Here is a 20,708-nt window from a genome sequence, read left to right as displayed (position 1 = left end):
GAGTGGCATCCTAGGCCCTCAGACAAGGTCCTAACTTGAAGTGTCCTAACTTCATTGCACACTTTGATGAGATGAGAACGCCTGGGTTATCCTGTGGCCTTTGTTTCTTGTGGGGAGGTCCCTCTACTGAGTCTGAAAAGTTTGGCATGGTTTGGGGAGAGGGAGTTAGAAGGCTGCCAGCTTCCTTTCGGTGGCTGCAAGCTCAGAAGCTGTAAGGTTCCCCGAAGCCCTGTAAAGCCGGTGGTGACACTGTCCCTACCCTCTGGAGAGCAATGTAAAGCCGTCACAGAAAAGACCATCCGGTGGTGAGCCCTTAGCTAATCTGCTGAAACTCATTTGGTGACTTGGCCACCAAAATGCCATGCCAAGGAGCAGAGCCGAGCCACCAGTCTGTCCTGTTGGGAATTACTGAGGGCCCTGATGGGAGGGAGAGGAGAGGAGGCGGGAGGGGGTTATGTTTTCTCCAAGACAGTCTTGGCCTCTGGCTCCAACTGATTACAGAGAAAGTCCTGGGAGGGAGAACAAAGGGAGAGAGACTTGGCTTGCAAACATGTGGCTTGCGCCCCTGCTGCTCCTGGAAGTTTCCCAGTCGGGTGGCCGGGACCAGACAGGCGGGAGGGTGGAAGGTGTGGGGGGGAACTGCTGGAGCACCAAATGCATGAACATGAGACTTGGGGTACCTCGAGGGGCAGTCCAGGGCCTCTTCTGTGCGTGCCACAGAGCAGTCATGCCCTGCTCCTGGCACTACCCGAGCCCTTCCCCCAACTCAGGGCTGCATTTACTCTCCCCCCTCCCCCGCCCCCCTTGCCCCCCCCCCCAGGACTGTAGTGTATGTGTGTGGTAGGAGGAGAGTAGGGCTCACTCATCTTTGGGTCCTAGCAGGCGCCACAAGTGTTTGTGGGGTGAAAACAACTCTGCCTGTCACCCCTCAGAAAAAGCCCACGGATGGTTTGGTGGTTTTCTCACTTATAACATGGACATAACAGAAACCTACTTCCTAGGTTGCCCTGTGTTGAGAGAACAAAGGACGGTGCCTGTCGTGGTGGCTGGATTATTATTATGTTATTTGTGTTGTCCCCTTTTCTGAGATAGGACAGTGTCCTTTTCCCCAAGATGGCTCTGAAAGTTCTACTCATACTGAATTTCCCCAGGAGCTGGGAAGGAGGTCCAACAGGGCCACCGCCAGCGGCTGTGGAATGCCAAAGCCATACGCTAAAGGTCATGCACAGTGGCCTCAGCTGGCCTCCTTAGGTATTCTGTCACTAAATAGCCACTGAAGGCCAGCTGTGTGCCAGACACTGTTCTAGGACTTGGGCATACGGCAGGGGAGAAGAGAGACCCAGCCTCCCCGCGCCTCGCCCCACGGGGCTCATCCCCGGAGATCCAGAAAAACTGAACAATTACAAATGTCGACTGGACAAAAATAATTCTCCAGGTAGTCCACCAAAAGAGCGGTTTATTCGGGAAAAGAGAAAGAAACGAAACCACTGGAGCAGTGTGTGAACGCACACCTCGGCCTGGGGCTCCAACCGGCCTCACACTTGCAAAAGCGGAGCTTCCCATGATGACCTTTCTCTCCCCATAAGAATCCCTCCCCCCCCCCCAGAAGTTACCACAGAGTTTAACAGGAAGTCAGGACTAGAGAGTTAACAAGAGGGCCTAGCTTCGCCCCACAGTCCTCCCAGCTTCATGGTTAATCATCCTAAGATGCTAGTTCACTTTTATCAGAAACCAGCTCCAACTGCCAGAAACTCAGGGAAGCCTTCCTGGAGGAAGCAGTCAGCAAACTGGGCTGTAAAGGAGCAGAAGGAGTTGGCCAGGTTTGTGGGGAGGTTTGGGAGGAGAATGGGGAAGGTATTCCCTGCACAAAGAAAGGCATGGATAAGGGCCCAGAAGGCGAGAGAAAGTGGGACTTCCATGGAGCTTGCAGGAGTTTGGCCTCCTCCTCAGGCTTGGGGAGGATGGCAGTGCCTACGCACGGCTCCCCCCCACCCCGATTCCTTTGCTGGTGGGGCTCTGGAGCAATGGGTGCAGTGGGTGGGGCAGTTTTGCAGGTAATTTTATGAAAACAGTTCTAACTGGCACAATTGTTTTGCCAGTATATTACCTACAACAAAAGATTTTCCTTTTGTGAAACAGTGAATTACAACGATTTCGTTAATAACAGCTTGTACAGGCTCTGTATGGTTCCTTACAATCATCTCAAATGTGGCCACATAACAAAACAGAGGGGGACACCCATTAAGTCAACTTTCCTGGGATCAGAGACCCTTCAGCCTGGAGGGGAGCATGGCGATGAGAGGGTGTGGCGTGGAGGCTAAGTCATCGTCCCAAGTCATCCAGCTCGTAGCAGGCAGGGCAGGACCAGAGGCTGTGCTCGGTGGGGGCGCAGTGCCCTTTCCAGGGGTCGGCCTCTTTTAGCCCCCAGCTGATCCTCTGTAGAGGCTGGACCAGCAGGGATCCAGGTGCCTGCATGTTATCAGGAGAGTCGTACACAGTGGGGGCTGGCACTCGAAAGGGGGTAGGGACTGGTCCCAATCCTCAAAGTCACTGGACACAGCTCCCCAACTCCCACACCCTCTCTGCTTTATATGGAATGAAAACACACTCTGCTCCAAGAAGTTATCATAATTGAAATGTCTGACATTGGCCACTAATTTAATCCTCTCAACAACACTATGAAGTAGGAGCTATTATTATGTCCATTTTACAGGCATGTAAATCAAGGCCCTGAGCCGTTAAGTACCTTGCCCAAGACAACAGGGGTAGTAAGTAGAGGCCTGTGATATGGGACCCCGTGCTCCTAACCACTGGGTGGCACAGCACTTTAACCCCAATGAGTGCTGTATATGTGAAAAGAATCCTTTGGAAGAAGGGCATTTTTCCACACACTGGGGAGGCCACAGAAGCAGGAGCCACAGCCTGGGTCCTTCAGGGGCTTGTCAGCTGGCTTGAGCGGATATGACTGTCAAGGTGGTGGCCCCTGTCTCAATTGAGATCAGTGGATGAGTCTGTCTTGTGCTAGTGTAAGGGCTGTTTGCTGGGGTGTTGAGCCCACGGTCTGGCCTGGCCCTGCCTCTCCCTCAGGTATAGCCTGAGTCAGGCCCTCCTTGCTGCCATCTGGGATGGGGTGCAGGAGCCCCTCAAGGAACCATCGGCCAGCAGTGCTCCTGCCACCGCAGGGGAGGCATTGCACGTGGGGACAGCTGGCTCCGGCCTTAGGACTCGGAGAAGTCTGGAGCTGTCCATGGGGTAGAGAATCGCCCCTTCCCTGCGCCTCTGGAGAGGAAAGTGCTTTGTGCTGGTCCTGGGTATTGAATGCAGCAGGGCAGAGGACAGGCCAGGAAGTTGTTCAGGTTGTGTTCCTGCTTGATTCCTGGGCCATCTGACCCTGCCAGAGGGCTGTGCTGACGTGGCCAGAACCAGGAGATAGGATTTCCCCCCAGCTTTGTCACCAACTTCCTGGGAGACCCAATGGGCAAGTGGACCGCTTACTCCTTCCCAAGGGACAGGGGCCCAGACCCTTCTTTTCCCCAAGCAAAGCATTTGTGATGTGCACTGTTTCCTGCACTGCCAGCTCCAGGCCACTCGGGGATGGGGAGAGGTACCACGTCCAGGGTCTGGGCCCTCTAGGGTCCTAATCCTCCTGGTTTGTGTCAGAGAACCAGCCCTGGGGTCCGATGGAGCCCAGGTTTTATGATGGAAACTGTGTGATCAAACAATACGGTGAATGTTTAAATGAAAAAAATATGTATGGTAGTAAAAGACACATTGCTATTAATCACCCTCAAAATACTCCCCCTCGCTTCGAACTCCTCAGGTGTTTTCACAGGTGCCTCCTCGTCATTCATATCTCAGCTCAAGAATCACTCCCCACTCCACGCTCCTGAGAGCTTGAGAGCCACCTCGTGCCGCTGCCACTGTCATGGTTGATGTGGTACTGATCCCACCATATGTTCTTGTTAGCTCATCTGTTCCTGTGTTTATTGTTAGCGTGTGTGGTGGGTTGAATGCTGGCCCCCCCAGACAGACATGTCCACGTCCTGTCCCCTGGGACCTGTGAATGTGATCTTACTTGGAAAAAGGTCTTTGCAGATGGAATTAAGGATTTCAAGAGCATTAGGATGAAGGGAACAGCAGGTTCCCAAGTGGAACCAGGTGTGTCAGAGGGGCTGGAGGCAGGTGTGTGTTGTGGGGAGGAGAGTGAAGGGTGCCTGAGAGGGTGGTCGAGGTGGGAGGGGCCCACGCAGTCACGCAGGTCCTTAAAAATTAGGACGCAGACGATGGGTTTTATCCGAAATGCACGGGGAAGCTGCCCATGGATCTTAAGCAGGGGAGTGACACTATTTGACTTACATTTCTAGAAGCCACTCTGGACAGCTGCGTGGGGAATAGATTACAGGGAGATTGGAGTGGAGGCACAGTAAGCCCGCGAGGGGCTCCTGTAGGGTTCAGGGGCTAAAGGTGCCCTGGACGGAGTGGTAGCCAGGGGCTGGTGAGAAATGCATAGACCTAGGGCGTTTGGGAGGCAGAGTGGACAGGACTTGCTGAGTGGTCAGACGAGGACGGGGAGGGACAAGGATTAAATCATGCTGACCTCATTATTTTGGCACAGGCTCTGGTGATCGCTGATTACTGAAATGGGGAAGGCTGGACGGGGGTGGAGGGATTAGCATTCTTTGTGGACACTCTAAGTGTCCTGTTAGACGTCCATTCATTCCTTCACAGACATTTATCGAGTGCCTGCTTGGGGCAGGCATGGGGCAGGGTGCAGAATGAGACAAGCCTGGCCCAGCCTTCCTGGAACTAAGCACAGTTAATGATTTGTGCTAAGTGCTGGGAAGTTCGGGGTGCAAAGAGACCAGGCAAAAAAGGAAGTGCTTCTTCCCACCTTTGTGTGTGTATGTGTTGGGGGCGGGGGTTAGGGAGGATTTCCTGGAGGAGAGGACCTTTGAACTGGCGTGGGTGTGAATGAGCTAGCCCAGGACAGGAGTGGGCCCAGGACCACCCAACCTGAGGAGCTCTAGCTTCCAAAGCCAGGTGCAGAGGACATGTGACAGTGTGACACATGGTCAGAGAAGTGAGAGGAAACCCAGGGGAGATGGACTGGGCAGGGTGGGACGCTGTAGACATGTCTGGGGCTGTGGGAGGGTGGTGTGAAGACAGTCCCCATGTCCACTGGCCTTGGTCCCAGGAGGTCACTGCAAGGGGGAAGCAATGTAGAAGATGTCCCCCTTCCTTCCCAGAGATGTGCCTTCTGCCCTCCCCTGCTGCCTGCCTCCTTGCCGGTTCTATCCAAGACTCCTGTCTCTGTGATGGGTGCTGTTGTGTGTGTTGAGGGCACCAGGAGTTCTTGTGCTGGGGGCGATTCTGGAACCGGAAGTGTGGCCTCAGGCATGCCCTGCCTCTTCCTGGGGAAGTTGAGTGGCCTTGAAGGGGGAGAGGGGCTTGTCCTCATGCTAGACCTGCACGGGCTGGGGAGGCACAGGGACACAACCCACTGACAATTGCCCGCCGTCTCCCTGGCTGTCTCCTTGAGGACAGGCTCCTGCCTTTTCACCTCTGCGTTGCTCACCCCAAGCTCAGAGCCTGGCCCACGCAGGGCTTTTTGAACATACAGATGAGTTCGGACAGCACGGAGAGCTGTGGGAAGGCCCAGGCTGGACCCCTCCTGGCTCCTCAGCCTCGGAGGGCAGGGCCCCTGGAAGGGGTGGATTGAGTCTCACCCAGTTCTCCTTGATTGGAATTTCCTGTTGGCATTTTCTTAGTCAGCGTCTCGTTGCATTTCAGGCTTCCCAGTTATGCGGGTCCTGGCACCATGGGGACCACATCCAACTTTTTGCTGCAGCTTCAGACAGTGCTAAACGGAGCAGGTGGGGCATGAGCCTGCAGCGTGGCACGTGCAGGAGACCCACAGGCACAGCCACACCCCCGAAACACCCACCTCTGGGGCTTTTACCTTGAGCAGAGGAAATCAAGACAAGTGACTTGCTAACTAGCTTCTGATGACACACTTTTCCCCTTCTTATTTATGCATAGAGCTGGTCCGTTTTTTATTTTGCTAAATGAGCATATTAAAATGTAAAACAAACAGAGACCCAACCAACCACCACCTCGTATGTCTCCATTTTTTATACAGAAAGGGCATTTTAATGCCCCAAATTTTGGAGGGACAAGGTCTCAGAATAAAAGAAAGCCTTTTATATAGAATCAGGCTGGCTTTGTGGAAAAGCTCCCTTGGTGGTTTCCATTCTCCCTCATTTTGCTGCAATGCTGTGGAAATTTTGTCAGCCTCGTGTCCATATCCAGGGTGGAGTTGGGAAACCTGTGTTTGACTCCAGGCCAGCTCCTCCCCTCAGTTTACAGATGAGGAAACTGAGGCCTGGACTTGCTCCAGGTGGCAGAACCCTCGATAGTAGAATTATAACCAGACCCCCAAGCCCTAGGCCTGTCCCACCACAATACTCTGCATTCTAAGCAACCTGGCTATTACATCTCAGTAGCTCCCGGGCTGATCAGACATTGCCCAAAGCCCCTGTGATGCTGACAGCCAGCAGGCTGGTATCCTGGAAGCTTCCACCTGAGGAGCGGTGCAGAACCCTTCCAACTGCCAGCCGGCGTCAGTAGTCGTGGGAAGAACACATTTTTACCCCTCGACAAGACCATCTGCTCCTCAGACTATGAGCCTCAGAACACGTAACATGCTCTTGGCATCGATCAAAACCACCATGATTCACAGCCTGCACCATAATCTTTCTGAAGGCTTCATTCACCTGGAAGACATTTCATTTCAGCTGCTGTCTCAGGTGACAAATGATATCTGACACCTGTGAACCAGGCTGTGTCTATCCACCTGCCCACCGGTTCCTTCAGGCGCTGGTGTGTCTCTTCCTTGAAGAGATGTGACATAGTGGGGCCCCAGCCATCTGGCCTTGTCAGCCGGCAGGAGTGTGTGATCCCTTGTCAAACAATGTTCGCCCCACACAGGTACGATAACTAATGTTTTTATTTTGTTTTGAAGATTCTGTTTTTTTTTCTGTGGTCAGGTTCTGATTTAAGCCCTTTGCCAGAGTTATTTATGGCCAGTTATTTATTTATTGGTTGATCTTCCCAGCCAAGCACAGCAGGCGCTGTTAGCACCCCCTTGGCCAGGAGAAAGGGGCTCAGGAGGTTTAGTGAGAGATGGAGCTGGTTCGGGGCTGGGCAGCTTTACGCCACAGTGCTGCCTTCCTTTGTGATGTTTGAGTCAAGATTAACGAGGTTTTGCAGAAGAGTTTATTTTTGGTTTATATTTGGCATTATGCTTCATGGATCTAATCCACACAGTCAGATTACAGAACCAGAGATTGAAACAGTTGGATAGAAGCTTCTTCTCGGAAGAGAGGGACATGATCTGACAGAAGATTCCAGACCGGCCCGAGGCCCCATCTCTCCCTTAAGAGCTCCTACAGCCCAGCGGCGGGCGCTGAGTGACCAGGAGTGCATGGTGGGTGTGGGTGGGCTGCCAGTGTGGGGTCGCCTGAAGTAATTTCACAGACGTTGGCATCGCTCCCAGGGAAGAAGCGTGATGGGCTCCTTTGCTGCAGGTTGCCGAGGGCTGCTCAGATATGGCGGGTCTGGGCACAGAGTTTCTTCAATTGTGCGCCCTTTGGAGGTGCTGCCTGGGGAAGGGGGGGGTCGGTGCACCCTTCCAAAGGTGCTGCCGGGGGCTCTGTGACTGCTGGTTGGCCTGGTCGATCGGGCACTGTAACCACAGCCGAAACCCTCCATACCAGTGAGGGGTGTTTTCAGAGTGGGGGTATCGCTTGGTTCTCTTTGCCATATGCCCCTTCTCCGGTATATGCCCTGTGTCCGACAGCGGGGCCATTGCCTGGGAACCCCCTTCCTCTTTCTCTGGCACTGACATTGCTGAGTTCCTACTGTGTGTGGTCGGGGAAAGTGATGCTGGAAGGGGGCCCTCCTGGCACCTCCAGAAAGTCTTCCCTCTGATTGATATTCCTTGGGCTCTAGGAGTGAGTGTCCCCCTTTGCTAAGGGCTTGTCCCACTCCAAGATGACAGTCACTTGACTCAGCTGCTCCCTGAGAACAGCTGGGCTGGCACTGAGAAGGTGCGCCGTGGGGGTGTGACATGTGACAGGAGGAGCAGGTGGAGAGCGGTGCAGGAGAGAGGCGCCGGTGTGGGCCTCAAGCAGTCCCCAGCTTTGGTGAAGGAGCATAAAGCTGAGGATGCTAGCTTTCAGAGGAGTGACAGGGGCCCATCCTCCAGGTACGAGGAGCTGGCCGAGGTGCCCCCAGGATGCGGGGGCCAAAGCCAGGGCCAGTCTGAGCATCGGGCCCTCTGGCATCTTTGTCTGGGCCACCCTCCGCCACAACCACTGAGACTTGGGGGGAGGTGTGTTCCTCCCAGGATTTGGGGGGGTTTGTGTGCTTGTTTGTTTTTCACTTTTACATCATCTTTATTTTGCTTACAAAGTTACAAGTTATTGAATTTAACAAGTTACTTTGTTACTTACAATTTTATCTGCTCTCTTTTGAGGTCTCATAGCTTGCCATGTAAAACATTGCATTCACTGCCAAACCGCTATCAGGGCGTTTGAATACGATTTACCAAATTAGTACTCTGTATTGTCTTCAGATTAGTGCATTAAAACAACATCCTTTGAAAAAAACAAGTGAATTAATTGTCAGAACAGCCAGTCCCTTTCCTAATGAAGGTGGAACAAAATGGCACACACTCAATTTGTTTTAAAGTATTTTTTATTATGATGAAATACATAATGTAAAACCTAACATTTTAACCCTTTTTACGTGCACAGTTCTGTGGCATTAAGCACATTCTCACTGTTGTGCAACCGTCCCCACCGTCATCTCCAGAACTTTCTCATCATCCCAAGCTGACACTCTGTCCTCATTGGACACTAGCTCGACACTTCCCCTCCCCCTAGCCCCTGGCACCACCGTTCTCTCTGTCTCTATGAGTGGGACTCCTCTGGGGACCTCATGTAAGTGGAACCATACAGGATTTGTCCTTTTGTGCCTGGCTCATTTCACTGAGCGTATCTTTAACAATGCCATTTTAAACGAAGTGTTTAGGTTAATATCAGGTGCTCAGCTTCCCCAGCAACAATCAGGGGAAGTTAAAACTGATTTTAACCCAAGGATGCGTACGCAACCGCATTCTGCAGGACACGAAGAAAGATAAATAATGGTCCACAGGCGACTTATGCACTCCCTGTGGTTTTAGTAGGATAAGAAGTTAGGATCTTTAGAATCTGAACACAGAAGGAATGATTTTTCATGCTCTTTCTCCGGGTTACAACAAACATGTATGGTGACTACACTTCCCTCCGTAAACACCAGGTTCAAAGTGGCGACACCAGCCCAGGCTCCTTGCCCGACGCTCTTTCCCTGGGTCACCGCACCTCCCTTTCTGACCTAATGTAATTTTCATCACCAGAGTAAAGCTTGTTGATTACAAAGGGGACAAGTATGAAAACAGCAAAGGCCACTATTTATGTTCCTTTCTAATTGGGACGTGTCTGGGAGAAGGTGTATGCAGACCTGGGACTGGTACTGGCTTTTCTGCCTCAGAGAGCCCAGCCCTGCACCGTCTAAAGGAAATGCTCAGACAGAGGTGGGCAGCTCCGTTTGTTCGGAACCCATTACCGGAAGCTCTTTTCTTGGACAGGACGCACACGTCCAACCTGCTGCAGATGGTACCTTGGTTGCCATCTTGAGTCGTGACACCAGAGTGCTGTACGGTGTTCCCCTCTCCACCAGTCCCCTCCTTTCCCTGCAGCTCAGTTTTCCTCTAATGGGTGGGGGCCCACAATCTCCAAGGCCAAGAAAGTCGCAGGTGTGCAGTCTCAGACCCACGCTCCCTCCACCCCCCGGCTCTTGCTGAAATTCTAGCCAGCCCTGCATTTGGCTGGGGCTCCAGCCAAGGATTGTCCCTCGGGGATCACTCTCTCTAGTCCCTGATTGAGGAGGAGGCCCTTGTGCAAGTAGCTTTTGTATTTCAAGGACAGCCTTGGGGATCAGGCCCCTGGTCGAAGGTCTGTGGCCGATCTGTCCTGTTTAACTAATATGTACCGAGGCTTATGGTTTGTGGTGGGTATGGCTGGTGCTGTAGGGACACAGACAGGAGAAAGGAGTTTTTAATTCAGTGGGTGGCAGACTAGAATAGCTTTGGAGGTTGCCAGAGCCTAGCCTGAGGCTTGGCTTTGCCACTTGCTGGCCCCTCTGGCTGTGTGACCTCTAGCTAGTCACTTAACCTTTTTCTTCTCTGAAAAATGGGCAGCACAATGAACCATAATGAACTGGGTTCTTGTGAGAATTAAGTGAGGCTCACTGGTGCTGTGCCTGGCACACAGTGGACGCTCAGTAATGATGGAGCGCTAATGATAGTGGCAGAGATGGTGGCGAGACTCGGTGTGGAGGGACATCCCCATAGAACTGGGTAATGTCTGGAGGTGACAGGGCTGGACAGAGGAGGACCAGAGCCTAGAGGGGCCAGAGCCCAGGCAGAGGAGCAGTGGCATGAGAGTTTGACAGGAGAACGTCTGGGGTTTTGAATGACAGCTGAGCTCCTTGCAGGAACTGGTTCTGGGCGGGTGAGGCAGGGTCTGCTGGGGACACGGGAACACCTTAAATGTTCACATCACTGGCGACTTCACTCTATTTGGCTTCTTCTGTTCTTCCTCCGTGTGAAGTGCAGGTTTCATACCGACAGTCACTGATGTGACACTTTGGTGGTGGGTCACTTAAGCCATGCAGTTTGAAAGAGAGTGGTGAGTGAGATAGAGGAGGAGTCTACGGCACAGACAGCTTCAGAAATTTGCCCAGGGGTGAGGAGCTGCTGAGTGTGGCCAGGGCTCCCTGAAGCTGAAACCTTCCTCCTCTCTACACCGCGGTGTCCCCAAGCACTCCAGAGGAGCAAGATAAAACCAGGAGTCGCACACTACGTCCGGTCCCCTCTGACTTTAAGCGGGACCTCTACTCATCCCCAGGTCAATACCTTAGCCTGGCCCGGGAGCCCACGAGCTTTGGCCAGTGAGCCCCGGCTCCAGCTGTTCACACACCCCTGGTCACCTGCTGCCATCACAGGGCGGGCTGTGTGAGCAGGGACCGCAGTCCACTGTGTGTATCAAGAGTTGAGAGTGTTCTCTGTTTGACCCAGCTCTTCTTTCTCGGTGGCTCTGGCCTAAGGAAATAATCGTGGCTTTAGGAATAAAGATTCATGAATAAAGACGGCCAACCAGGACTGTCTGTTGCCGATAGTGAAGAATCCAAACCTACGTGGATGCCGGGAGAGGGGACATGGGCTGGAAATCACGCCACTTCTACTTCACAGTGTGACTCCGTGTGCCTGGCACGGTGGAGTACAAGTGAATTGAAGGGGTTGAGAGCTGGTGAGTGAGGGGCCTTCTCGGCAGGGCCCATCATGTGTCGGGCTGTTGACTGCAATGAGGACGTGACGCCCTGCCCGGCCTGTCCCCACACCGTCACCTCGTCACGGTACAGCCTGCCTGTTGTTCCTTGGGGGGCTCATCATGGCCTCTCTGACAGGCCATGCAGGAACCTTCCCTTGGCTGATGGGGCGCCTCACGCCCAAGGAGGGTGAGCTGATCCTTGGCAGCTGTGAGGCTTCCAACCGCCTGTGTGCTGATCCCACCCGGACGCAGCCCCCAGACAAGTTCCAGCTTTGTGGCTACTTGGAGCATTCCAGGGACATTCCAAGTTTCTGGGCTCAGTGAAGGACTTCAAGTTTTATTGTCCCGCTGAGAATAAGGTTCAAAGTGCTCGAGGCTCCCAGCTAGAATCACTTCCAAATGTCTCTCCAGCTCAAGGCCCCAAGTTCTCCCCTGCCGAGGAGGCGGCTGGAGTCTGAGCTTCACCATGCTTGCCTTTCTCAGAGTTTTGGGGCTGCTGCTCATCCCTGGGGGATTCTATACCCTAAGACGGGGCTGTGGCTCCTCCATCTCTCCTGGGCAACAGTGAGCCAATCCCCTTTGTTCCTTTAACACGTAACCAAGCCATGTCTACTGGAGCACCATGTGCTCAGAACTTTTTAAGCTTTATCCATCTTCTCAGCGACTCCGAAGGTATTTTGAGCCCCATTTTACCACCCAGGAAGCTGAGGCTCAGAGAGGTGCGGTAGCCTGCCCAGGGTCACACAGCAAGACACCGCAAGAGCTGGGATCAGAGCCCAAGTCTGTCTGACTCCAGTGTTTATGCTCTTTCTACTCAGGCTTGCAGTGTTGTGTGCCAGCTTTGTTCTGAGGTACAAAGATAGGAGACAGGCACAGCTCTCGAGACATTTGGGGTGGGAGCAAGGCAGACGGTGTGCCATGGGAACAGAGGGCCAGGCTGGCCGGCAGGCTGCAGAAAGGGGTGACATTATACCCCCTGGTGGGGGGCAGGGCTGGGAAAAGGCTGGGAGAAGCCAGAAAAGGTGAGACCATAGGCAGGAGAGCTGAGCGGGCCTGGCTCGAGTTGGGGTGAAAGGGGGGCAGGGTTTGGCTGTATAGGGGAGACCAGCCTCAGTGTCAGGCCATGTGGGGGGTCCTGGTCATCCCATGGGTGAAGCACAGCCATGTTTTGTCTGAGACCCACAAGATCCTATGTTTTGTAAATGCTTTCTTAAATGCAGTTGGAGCAAGAATGAACAAAGGGAGCATTCGGGGTTCCCCTAACTGCTGGCTCTCCTTGTCAGGGCTCCCCTGCTTTGTGCTGGGAGGCCTCTGATGAGACACAATTTTATCTGAACCGCAGCCCGAGGTGAGTCTCCTGCGTTCACCAAATGGTGTCCTCGGGGAACATGGAGAGGGGATAGCTGAGGTAGTGTCTGGCCGGGTGGCCAGGGGGCAGTGGGTTGGCGGGCTTTGCGGGGTGGACCATCACCTTGACCAGGCTACTTCAGACTCCCTCCGCCAGCCTGAGGGAGCCCGTGAGAGTGAAGATGGAAGCCCTGGGAAGGGGCCTGAAGCTCTGGCTGTCGTCGGTTGTGGGAGGGTTTTGGTTCGGGGCGTGGTGCCTCCTTCTGACCATGTGAAGTGGCCAGCCAGGCCTCAGCTCCTCACCCAGGCTCTGGCCATCCCGGGGTCTCTGTGGGCAGCAGCAGTTTGCAGACGTGCTGTGGTGGTTGACAGCAGGTAGTCAAGGCCAATGTGTTTGGACGTGTCAGCCTCATGCTAAGCCCAAGAGTAAGCCGTCCTTCTGGGTTCACCCTGAGGGCCTGGCCTTGGGAGAATAATGGGCTCAAACAGAACACCCAGGACGTTCAGTGCCAAGAAACACTGCTGGGCCTGGCGGTGGGGTGCTGGACAGCTATCAGTAAGAAAATGGGGTTTCTCTCAAAGCCCCATTTTGAAATTTCCTGCTGCGTGGTGACCTCCTGCCCAGGCTACAGAGGCTGTGGTGCTAAAGCTCCCTGCCACGAGGGCCCCTTATGCTTAGGGCAACGTGGTACCTGGCTGCTCCCCCCTGGGGGCACAGTGGGGTCCTGTCCTTCCTGGGAGCTGAGGGGCCCGTGGGGGCAGCAGCCTGGGTGGGGCCAAGAGCCAGCTGGGACCGGAAGGCCTGGGTTCCCATCTCTGCCGTGCCGTAATCCAGCCGTGAGGGCGTGGGTGGCCCAACTGCTCCACCCATGTAAGCCTTTTGTCTTTCTGTAAGCAAAGACGCAGTCTAGAGGCAAATCAAGGATGGAAACCATCGCTAGCCTCAGTTTCCCCATCTGTATGAGGACCGATGCCTCCCTACCACGTGACTACACAGATTAAATGTGAGAGCAGGACATGGATCCCAGGAGCTGGTCCAGAAATGTTGGCCCTTTCCTTCCCCCACCCCGAGTTGGCGTTCTGTACTGCAGGCCCCACTCTCCATTTTCTCCTCGCGTGACTTAGGCTGTGCACCCCCCACTTCTTGGCTGAGTCCCTACTCTCAGGAACAGCCTTCCTTGGTTGTCCCCCGTTTTGGTACCAGCCCTGCTCAAACCTCCAGAGCTCCCCCTTCTGCACGGTCCATCCTTAGTGGCACACGCCATCTCTGACTCTGTAGGAGTGGGGTCGGTTGTACCCTGACTGCGGGGTTCCTCTGTCAGCAGTACCTGTTTTTCTTGCCCTCTGGACTGTGAAAGCAGGGGCCCATCTGGGCAGAGTTCTCATCTGGACAGGGTCCCCATCTGAAGGTCCGGCATGTGGCCAGAACAAGGATTCAGCTGGGTGAGCGTGGATCCCAGGAGCTGAGTGCAGTCCTGTCAGAATTGGATTTGGCAGTTACCTTGTAGTAGCTGAGGTTTCAGGCCTTTCTAGGAAGGAGTGGGGTTTGTGCTTCCAGCCCAGTGAGTTTTCTGCATGGGTTTGTTGAGTGACTAAAGGAACGGATGTGCCCGCCGTCCTTTCAGACCAGCCAGATGCTGGAGTGCAGACCTAAGGGCCTCCAGATGGTGCTACGGGGAGGGGAGCCCTTGGCCAGCTGAGGGAGCCGGCACGTTAAAGGGGACCTTGTGTGGGGTGAGTGGGGGAGGTCACGAGTTCCCCCTTTCTCTTCCCTGCACAGCGGGTGCAGATGTCCCCATGGAGGCTTGCTGTGCAGATGGACACCGAATGGCCACCCAGCACAGGGACTGCTCCCTGCCGTATACTTCGGAATCCAAGGAATGCAGGTACGTTTTCAGTGGCTACCGTGATGCCAGGGCCATGTTTCTTCAGAGGAAAGTAGGGGAGGAAGGGACAGCCAGACCCCCCTCCCTGCAGAGTCTGGGCGCCCGGCCAGATCCGCCCAGGCTGCGGGAGGTGCGGTGGGCCTTGTGCTCCCACGGTCCCTGGACAGACCCGGCTCCCCCGCACCATGCTGTCCCGGTGTCCGTCCCCTTCCCTGGGCTGCCAGCACGATGATCTGGGTGTGCAGCTCCCTCCTAGTCAGTTTCCTCCTAACAAAAAGAGGGTCATTGTAGGGGCGTGATGAGATCATGAGCTGGAGGCACTTTGCAAATCAAAGTGTGGATTGCCTACAGACCCCAAAACCACAAGGAGCCCGTCCAGAACGGGGAGTCCCCCAGACGGCTGCCCACTTTGCACAGCAGCCAACATCAGCAGTGTTTTTATTCCTCTTTCCCTAAATGGACTCAAGCTCTGATAGAGTCCTGGGAGAATATAGAAGCTTAGAATAAATAATGAAGACATGATATGTTGATCGTCATTATCAAGGTCATTGTGAAAACAGCAACAAGCCTTCAGAAAGCACCTACTTTGCGCTGTGCGTTTGATGTGCATTTAACCCTGCTGTTAGCCCCATTTTACAGAGAGGAAGCCGAGCTTCCCCAGTACCCAGAGCTGGCAGGTGCTGACGTCACAGTTGGCCCCAGAGCTGCTTGCCCTGGGAGCAGGTGTCAGGGACGCCAGGGTATGAAAATGCCATCAGTTGCCATCCGTTCGTTTCTGATGCGAATCTCAGCGGCTTTGACACTGGGCGCTGTGGGCAGAAAGAATGTGCAGAGGCGGCTTGCTCGCCTCATTCTGGAATTTGCATTTTGTTGGCGTTGAGCATAGCATGCTGCCTGCCAGCAGCGACAGAGGATGTAAATCTTAATTTAGGAAATTCTTGAAAAGTCAAAAGCCTTATAGACAAAACAAAGGAAAACAGGACACGCGGGTTGTGTGAATCCACTGGGAGGCCATGGGGTTGGGATTTGCGGAGCGTCTGATGAGTGACATCTGGGACCCTGGCTCCCGAGAGCAGCTCAGCACTGGAAAGGCTGGAGGGGCCGCTGGCAGTTCCCCGGTGAAGCTGGGAGCTCAGCCCCAGGCGTTCTGTTTACAGACTGCGCTGATGAACCTGGACCCCTCCCACGCTGGATTTCTGGCTGTGCGACCTGAGCCAGCTCGGAACCTCAGTTTCCCCAAGTGTAAAAGGGGGACCCTGATACCTCCTTCCTTTCAGGGCTATGGTAATGATCAAAAGAGAGAAGAAGCCAGCACCACCAAGCCCAGCGCTGGGCTCCTCCACCACCTGCCCTGCTGGGGCACAGCTCAGTAACTGCTGCCCTAGTAGCCCCCTCCGTGGGAGAGGCTGTTCCTCCCACCAGGCCATTCCTCTCCCCGCCCCTGAAGCCTTTGCACGAGCCTGACAGTCGGGATGCAGCCAAATTTTGTTTTGATTGTAGTAAAATACACATAACGTACTTTTATCACCTTAACCACTTATAAGTGTACAGTTCAGTATCTCCCCACGGTTGTATGACCGTCACCACCACCCATCTCTAGAACTTTCTCATCTTCCCGAACTGAAACTCTGTCCCCCTGAGAGAACTCCCCATCCCCCACCTGCCCGGCACCCACCGTGCTACCTTCTGTGTCTGTGAATTGGATTTCTCCAGGGACCTCACATAAGTGGGATCACACGGTGATTCCTCTTGTGACTGGCTTGTTTCCCTTAGCGTGATGGCCTCCCAGTTCATCCGTGTTGTAGCGTGTGTTGAATTTGCTTCCTTTTTAAGGCTGAATAATAGTCCACTGTATGTAGAGACTACATTTTGCTTATGTGCTGCTGTGAACGTTGGTGCACAAATATCTGTTTGAGTCACTGTTTTCAATGCTTCAGGGCATATACCCAGAAGTGGGTATATAGTAGTTTTAGCTTTTCTGAGAAACCTCCGTCCTGCTTTCCACAGCGGCTGCACCGTTTCCCATTCCTACCAACAGGGCGCGAGGGTTCCGTTTTCTGAACACCCCTATCCGTACTTGGTGTTATCTATCCAGCCGAAAGTTTTTAATGAATGCGTGGATGGATGCATAGCTGGGTGCTCTCCCTGACGATTTAATGAAATGCCTGTTATTTGTAAATCCCCCCAAAGCTTGAGTGAACTGTTATGTGGTCGCACAGTACAAGACAAACCTATCCCAGAGCTTGGGGGCAATTCTGGAAACACGTGGGAAGCTGGGTACAAAGCTCTGCAGGGTGGAGGCAGCGGGAAGAGCAGGCTGGGGGCTGATGCCCGGGGCAGAGGTGGCCTGGCTGGCAGTGCACAGAGCCTGAGTGTGCCCCACACTCTGGGCAGGCACAGCTCTGGCGGCTCGTCCTGCCCTTGCTGGCTTTGGCTGAAAGCCAGGGTTATTTTGGGTCTAGTGGGAACCACACCTGTGACTTACACATGCTGCCCTGCCGTCTGTGGCCTTGGCCAAGCTACTCCACTTCTTTGGAGCTATTTCCTCTGAGTCTGGAAAATGGGGATAAGTGCTGAGATGAATTCATCCGGTAAGGAGGGGAGGTCCAGCCCAGGGTCAGCAATCAGCTGTGTTTGTCTTTTAAACAAGTGGGAACATTTTGGGGGTGAGGCTCAGAGCTCAGAGAGGTGAATGGGGATCTGGGTCTCCTGACTCCACCCAGGGCACCACCTTGCATTCATTCTTTCTAACAAAACACTTATTGAGCACCTTCTGTATGCCAGTCTCTCTGTGTCTGGGTGAGTGGGGGAGCGTTGGGGAAGGGGAGGCACCCAAAGATGACATAGGCCAATCTGCAAGGGGCTGCTGCTCCCAGGCCCGTGCGCCACCCGGCAGGCCCCCCACCCCCAGAGCCTTGGCCCTTGGCCCAGCCCACCCCTCCATCCGCAGGATGGTCCAGGAGCAGTGCTGCCATAACCAGCTGGAGGAGCTGCATTGTACCACAGGTATCAACCTGGCCAGTGAGCAGGAGAGCTGTGCCATGTCACACGGTAACAACGCCAGCCTCGAGGCCCTGTTTGTGAAGGTAAGCACCTGGCCTGCCCGCCCCCAGGCCCCGGGTCCCTCCCAGCTCATCAGCCACTGCCCATCGGTGGGGGGCCTTGGGCGCTCTCCCCCTTGCACCCCTAGTAGGCCACCTTTCCTTTTGAGCAGCAAGGGGTGCCCAGCCCAGGAGGGAGGAGGGACCACTGAGTCTCCCCACATCCGCTAGTTTAATCAGTAAACCCCAGACAACACCCTGGGCCCAATCCAACTCTGGGGAAACAGAAATGCAGTGACCTAGCCTCGCCCTGAGGACCTCCAGTCCTGGGGCTTCAAGCAGGAACACAGAGGTCAGAGCAGGGGTTACCTCTTCTCAGTTCAAGGTAGGCACCCCTGCCCCACTCAGGAGGTCTTCAAGCTTCTCTGCCTTCCAGAGCCCAGAGCTCAGGATGGGCCTCCACCTCCATAACCACACTAGAAGAGAAAACTGAGGTTCAGAGAGGCCCACATTCCAAAGTCGCCTCTCAGGACCAACTGGGGAGTGGTCTGGTGAGGCAGAGTTGGGAGTGGGCTCCATCAGGCCCAGAGAGAGTCCTACCACTGAAGGTGAGCTGGGAGTAAATCACCCATCTGGGGCTCCAGGTCCAGGCCGGCCACTCAGGGCGTCCACCACTGTGGAAGGTCTGCATCTCTGTGTGGGTATGGAGAAGTCCCAGACAGCATTCCCACGTCCGAAAACTGCACATAAACTAACGAGATGTCCAGGCTGTCCCTCCCTTACTATCTACTGAGGGAGGAAAATGGCTGGCCAGAGGAGCTCAGGTTTGGAAAATTACCCTGCTCGACGGGCTTTCTCGTGGAGGTGCCAGGTGACGAAAGCGAATTCCCTGGAAAAAAGATTTCCTGCTCTTTGTGAGGAAGGCGGTGGAGTCATTTCAAGAAGCCAAAATTGGAGTGGAGTCTGATTTTCAGGAGGGCTGTGTGGGCTCCTTTCTGAGGGTTCTCTCTCTAAACAGATTGGGTTACGGAGGGAGATTCCACGGAGAAGAATTAGGGGTCCAGTGCCCCTCTGGCCACCCTCAGCCTTTGTGTGCTTTCATGGGAGGAGGCTTCTGGTGTGGGCGAGCTGGGTGGGGTGGGGGTGGGGTGGTCGGGGCCTCGGGCGTTCGGTGCCTGCGTCTCAGGCCAGGATGGGGCTCTGCAGACGCCGTCTGCCTGGCAGACGTCTCTGCCCGTGTCCGCGGACTTGAGAGAAGGGGAGGTATGGGGAAAGCATGGAATATTCTAACGGGAGTGAAAACAGATCGCTCTGGCAGATGAATGATTTGTGTTTCCGGGAAAGGTGACTCATGTCCCTCAAGGTGGAGGAGGCAGCTAATGCTCCCCCTCTTTCTGGCAGCAGAGGTTGTAGAATGAGCAGGATGGAAGACGCATCACCCCCTCACACACACACACACACACACACACACACACACACACACACAGAAACAAGTGGCTCACCTCCCTGGCTCCTGCTATGGACCTTTTGGAAAGTTCTGGGCTCTTCTTAGGATAGTAAAGACTGAAAGGGCTTTTCATGTCCGGGTGAATGTTCACCCCAGGATTCAGGTGTGACTTTTGGGAACACGGGTCCAGGTGACAGGCAGCAACTCTGTCCCCTGCTTGACGACTTGTCTTGAGGTTCCTGTGTTTTTCACATGGATGACACCACTCCTGCCACCTGAATCACCCTAACTTGGGAAGGAAGGTACATATGAGGTCTGACAGTTAAGTTTGCGAGCTTAATGGTCCAACCTTGTGTTCATTCTTCTAGGCATGCGTGAGGGAGCTTAGGCCATGTAAGAGGAACGGAGCCTTAGGCAGCTCTGTGTGACTCTTCGAGGGTCCCTCTCATAGCTCCCTCTTCTTGGAGGTGTGTAAATGTCTAGGGCAGGGATGTTGGGGGCCAGTCAAGTATTGGGGAGCACATGCTGGGTACAAGCCCTTTAAGCTTTCTTTCAAACCAGGGCCTGGGAGATTTGGGGGCAGCAAGCCTCAGGCTTGACTTGTTTTGCTATTTCTTGCCCACATTTAGAAGAGATAGTTAAGACAGGCATGTGTCATCACCTTCCAGGGTGAGCAGACATGGGGGGTGGTCAGAGAAGCCCATGGGGCCGTGCTGTGCTGTGGGTCCGGCTTCTCCATCTGGAGTCTCCGCCTGTGTTCGTAGAGGTGCTGTCACTGCTGCCTGCTGGGGAGAGTGGCCCAGGCCCAGGGCCAGAGCTGCGAATACAACCTCCTGGTAGGCTACCAGTGCGGGCTGGTCTTCCGGGCGTGCTGCGTCAAGGGCCAGGAGACCACAGAGTTTGCCCCTGCCGACATTGGGGACCTCCCAAGAACAGGTAATTTCTTCCCTCCCTTCCCTCTTGGGCAGCGCATTAGTCAGGGTTGTCCAGAGAAACAGAACCAATAGGATGTGTGTGTGTGTGTGTGGAGAGAGAGAGAAAGAGAGAGAGAGAGAGAGAGAGAGATTTAAGGAATTGGCTCGTGTGATTGTAGGAGCTGGCAACCTACCTGGGGGGTGGGCAGCAGGTCGGAGACCCAGGAGAAAGCTGATGCTGCAGCTCAGGTCTGAAGGCCGTCTGCTAGCAGAATTCCTTCTTGATAGGGGGAGGTCCGGCTGTCTCCTGTCTTTCACCTGATTAGACAAGGCCCACCCACATTATGGAGAGCAGTCTGTTTTACTCAAAGTCTGCTTATTTGAATGTTAATCTCATCTGCAAAATACCGTCACAGCAATGTCCAGATGAGTGTTTGACTAAATATCTGGATACTGTGGTCCACCCACGTTCACACATAAAATTAACCCTCGTAGGAAGTATGGGCACACACATCTACCATTGCCTTAGCTCAGCGCACACAGGTTCTAGTTGTCAGAGCAGTTTCACTCTTGTCACCTAATCTGAGAGCCACTGTCCTGGAGTGAGACTGGGGGCTTGGGATCTGAGACCTGACAAATTG

At 54.2% G+C, this 20,708-nt stretch overlaps 1 protein-coding gene across 2 annotated transcripts in view; it reads left to right on the top strand.

The window, feature by feature from the left end:
• FBLN1 (fibulin 1) overlaps nucleotides 1-20,708 on the top strand; it is a 76,640-nt gene that overhangs the window by 1,938 nt on the left and 53,994 nt on the right. For both annotated transcript variants that reach the window (XM_033118135.1, XM_033118136.1), the window contains exons 2-4: nucleotides 14,560-14,665; nucleotides 17,616-17,751; nucleotides 19,918-20,089. In XM_033118135.1, the coding sequence (XP_032974026.1) occupies nucleotides 14,560-14,665; nucleotides 17,616-17,751; nucleotides 19,918-20,089 (414 nt within the window). The remainder of the gene's footprint in view (nucleotides 1-14,559; nucleotides 14,666-17,615; nucleotides 17,752-19,917; nucleotides 20,090-20,708) is intronic.

Source organism: Rhinolophus ferrumequinum, chromosome 10 (assembly GCF_004115265.2).
Source record: "Rhinolophus ferrumequinum isolate MPI-CBG mRhiFer1 chromosome 10, mRhiFer1_v1.p, whole genome shotgun sequence".
NCBI lineage: Eukaryota > Metazoa > Chordata > Mammalia > Chiroptera > Rhinolophidae > Rhinolophus > Rhinolophus ferrumequinum.
This window is presented reverse-complemented; position numbering and strand designations above follow the sequence as displayed.